This window comes from Coregonus clupeaformis, unplaced genomic scaffold, assembly GCF_020615455.1.
Source record: "Coregonus clupeaformis isolate EN_2021a unplaced genomic scaffold, ASM2061545v1 scaf1179, whole genome shotgun sequence".
In the NCBI taxonomy this organism is placed as follows: domain Eukaryota; kingdom Metazoa; phylum Chordata; class Actinopteri; order Salmoniformes; family Salmonidae; genus Coregonus; species Coregonus clupeaformis.
Genome location: NW_025534633.1, coordinates 135684 through 139428, shown reverse-complemented (window position 1 = coordinate 139428; position 3745 = coordinate 135684). Strand labels below are relative to the sequence as shown.

General features: G+C 42.9%; 1 protein-coding gene across 1 annotated transcript; it reads right to left on the bottom strand.

The window, feature by feature from the left end:
• Window positions 1-556: 556 nt before the first annotated feature.
• On the bottom strand, window positions 557-2160 carry LOC121568209 (BTB/POZ domain-containing protein KCTD12). Its single transcript, XM_041878767.2, has one exon. The coding sequence runs from the start codon at window positions 2102-2104 to the stop codon at window positions 1274-1276; it is 831 nt and encodes a 276-aa protein (XP_041734701.2). The 5' UTR covers window positions 2105-2160; the 3' UTR covers window positions 557-1273.
• Between the last annotated feature and the right edge of the window lie 1585 nt (window positions 2161-3745).

Below are 3745 nucleotides of genomic sequence, written 5' to 3'. Positions count from 1 at the left end.
TACGTCTAAATGCTGCCTGTATCAACCCACATGTAAATAAACCATAGAGCTATAGAGAAGCATTGACCATAATCTGTCATCTGGGTTAAAGTCTTGTTCCTCTTTCCTTCTGTGGTGTCCCTACATCTATTTCCATAGACCACACAGAAAACAATCTGCTGTGTGTGTGTGTGTGTTTATGACACCAGGCACTTTATCAGAGACGGACATTAAACTCCAGACCGTGTCACTGTTGTTGCTGTTGAGCTCTGTGAGAGGAAGTCCCTTTTCTCAGTTTAGAACACAAGGGTGTATTCTCTGTAAACCCAGAACTAAAATCTCTTGTAATTTGGTCAATCTGTCCACAAGAGAATAACAAGGGTGTGAAACAATGTATAACTTTTCACAGTGACCTCAGCGTTGGGAAAATGGCTCCTTTTTTTCCCCCGTACTGAAAAATATCTCTCTGCTGCACGATTAAATCCTAGAATGATGTCATCGCAATCTACAGCCCAGATGTTTGGGTCTGTTCAAGACATGATAAAAAAAATAATTCAGGCACACATAATACAAACTATTACTTTGATTTGATATATTTTAAAACTTTGGAGCTAAATTGAAAATACAGCTTTAGATGTTGAAACACAAATAATGCAACTTATCCAGTATAGGCCTGTGAAACCAAGACGAAGCCAGGAGGGAGTTAGGTTCAACAGCATGTCTCCAAGCTCTGAGCAGGGGCCACATTATGACCGCAGAATAACACTGTTTTAAGACACTGCTTTAAAACCCTCACACACCTTGCCTTGTGCTTGTTCTGTGAATATGTGTGTGTGTGTGTGTGTGTGTGTGTGTGTGTATAAATGTTTGTGTGGTGTATGTTGGTACAAAAACAGTGAAAACTGGGACACACCAAAAGGCTGAATAAACATATTATCAATGCAATGAAAACCAGACTGCATGCAGCTTTCTCAAAACTATCATAACAGTCATATAACTGGTAACACTGGTCTGCAACATGAAATATATCTCCATTAGACTATATTGGACTAGGCAAGAGCAATGCAAATCAACAACCAATATGTCCATACTTTCAGAATAATCATCAGTAACCTTTAACCTTTACCAAAATTATAGAGGAGATATAAAGAAGATAGAGGAATATTAAAAACATTTTTTTTTCGCAGCTGTCCATTTCTGCAGGTAGTCTCTCTCTACCGTACAGGTGAGCATCACACGACGTCAATGTCCCAGTCCTTCAGGGTTGGCTACCTAACGGCCCGGTAACGGTCGGTCAGTTCCGGGAGAACACGTACTCGGTGTAGCTGGTCCAGATTTTGTCCTCGTTCGGGTCGCTGCTCGCGTACGCGCACGTGCCCGTGGAGCTGCAAGCCACCATGTGGAACCCGACCTCCGCGAGCCTGTCAAACGCCTGCTCGAGGAAGTTATACTTCAGGTAGTACCGGGAGGTGTACCTCTCCGGTGGTTTGTCCGGATCTCTGCTCTCGTTCAGAGTCTCTCCAAAAACTTCTTTGGCCAGGGATGTCTTTCCGCAAACCGTTATTCTGGCCACTCGCCTGAACTTGGCGTCCGTTTGAATATCCCTCCCTATGGTGTAGGAGCCCCGGTACCCAATGGTAATAAAGCCATATTTCTGGAACGGGGAGCGAAGGCTCGGGCTGCTCACGGCGCTCGTGGTGATGCCGGTACCACCCAGAGCGCACGCGAGCGCAGCCTCCTCCGGGTCCACATGGGCGCCCACCTCGTCACCGAGAGAGTTGTCTTTACTCACCGCCGGTACCAGGCGCTGTGAGAGCTCGTGCAGCTGGAAGAACTCGGCCTCTTTCTGTAACCGACCCCTCTCTTTAAAGAAGTCCGGTAGAACGATGTCCCTTTCCCGCAGGTAATCCAGAATATACCTGAACAGAAATCCGTCCCGGTCAAAGAAGTAGCGTCCTTTGCTGTCTTTCGGTAGTTCTGCGGGGCTCCTCTGTCTGAACATAGTCCACAGGAGAGAGTTTGGGACGGAGACTAGAGTTGCATGTCGAGTTACATACACCTGGCCGCCGACGTTTAATTCTATTATATCAGAAAAGGACGACTGTTGGTTCTCACTTTGCGCCATCTCTCTCCTGCGCGCCTGGGTAGAATCCAGGAAACGAAAAATAACAACAGTTGAAATGTAACGGTTTGTTTTATATGTCTGGTGGTTGTGTGGGAGGAGAGAGGAGGAGGAGGAGGAGACGGACAGCGCAGGCAGCAGAATATTGCTGAAAAGTTAACTCTTCATGGACAGAGTTTGTGACCTCTCTCAGTCAGTATGGAAGACTTCTCTTTTTAATAGAAGGAAAGCTACGAAGCCACTCAAGACCAGTGGTGTAAAGTACGTAAGTAAAAATACTTGTCGTTTTTTAATTTTACTTCACTACATTCCTAAAGAAAATAATGTACTTTTTACTCCATACATTTTCCTTGACACCCAAAAGTACTAACATTTTTTGAATTCTTAGCAGGACTGGAAAAATGGGCCAATTCACACACTTCTCAAGAGAACATCCCCTGGTCATCCCTACTGCCTCTGATCTGACGGACTCATTAAACACAAATGCTTCCTTTGTAAAGGAGTGTTGGAGTGTTGGAGCGTGCCCCTGGATATCCTTAAAATAAAATAAAATGGCGCCTTCTGGTTTTGCTTAATATAAAGAATGTGACATTGTTTATGCTTTTACTTTTGATACTTAAGTATATTTAAAACCAAATACTTGTAGACTTTTATACTCCAGTAGTTTTTTTACTGGGTGACTACCACTTTCACTTGAGTCATTTTCTATTAAGGCGTCTTTACTTTTACTCAAGTATGACAATTGAGTATTTTTTCCACGACTGCTCAAGACATGGAGAGACCGACATCTTGTGGAGATGAGGATTGCGTATAAGGCCGCGTTTACACAGGAAGCCCAATTCTCATATTTTCCCACTGATTCTTATTTTGACCAATCAGATCAGATCTTTTGCCAATAATTGGGCAAAAGGTTAGAATTGGGCTGTCTGTATAAAACTAAGTGATTGCAGCCCCTCCAAGTCAACAGTGGTTCTCAATAGATAGAGCCCCTGCAGATAATTGTACAAGAGCGACATCAAGTGTAAAACGTAGAAAAATGCACATCTGAACATGGGCTTGACGACGTCTTCAATCTTATGACTTATCACCAGTGGAGACAGCAGTAGTGCAGGCTATCTTCTGGAGGAAACTAAACAGGGACGCCAAGACAGTCACACAGTGGTCCTCTGAGAGCATATCCAGTGATCTAAGGACCAGTGACTTTAAGATGTCCCAGGGCACCACTGAGATAAACCTAGAGTATCTAGTGATCTAAGGACCAGTGACTTTAAGAGGGCCCCCAGATAAGATGTCCCAGGGCACCACTGAGATAAACCTAGAGGGGAAATAGTCCTCTTAGGATCACTGTACTGTATAGTTTCTAAACAGCTGTTTTATTGATTGATAGAATAGAATAGAACAGAACAGAATAGAATAGAATAGAACAGAACAGAACAGAACAGAATAGAATAGAATAGAACAGAATAGCATAGAATAGAACAGAATAGCACAGAATAGAACAGAACAGAATAGAACAGAATAGCATAGAACAGAATAGAATAGAATAGAACAGAATAGCACAGAATAGAATAAAACAGAATAGAATAGAACAGAATAGAATAGAATAGAATAGAACAGAATAGAATAGAACAGAATAGAATAGAA

What these genes read in the sequence shown, in the direction of transcription:
- LOC121568209 (XM_041878767.2), bottom strand. Translation starts at nt 2,104, where the DNA reads ATGGCGCAAAGTGAGAACCAACAGTCGTCCTTTTCTGATATAATAGAA.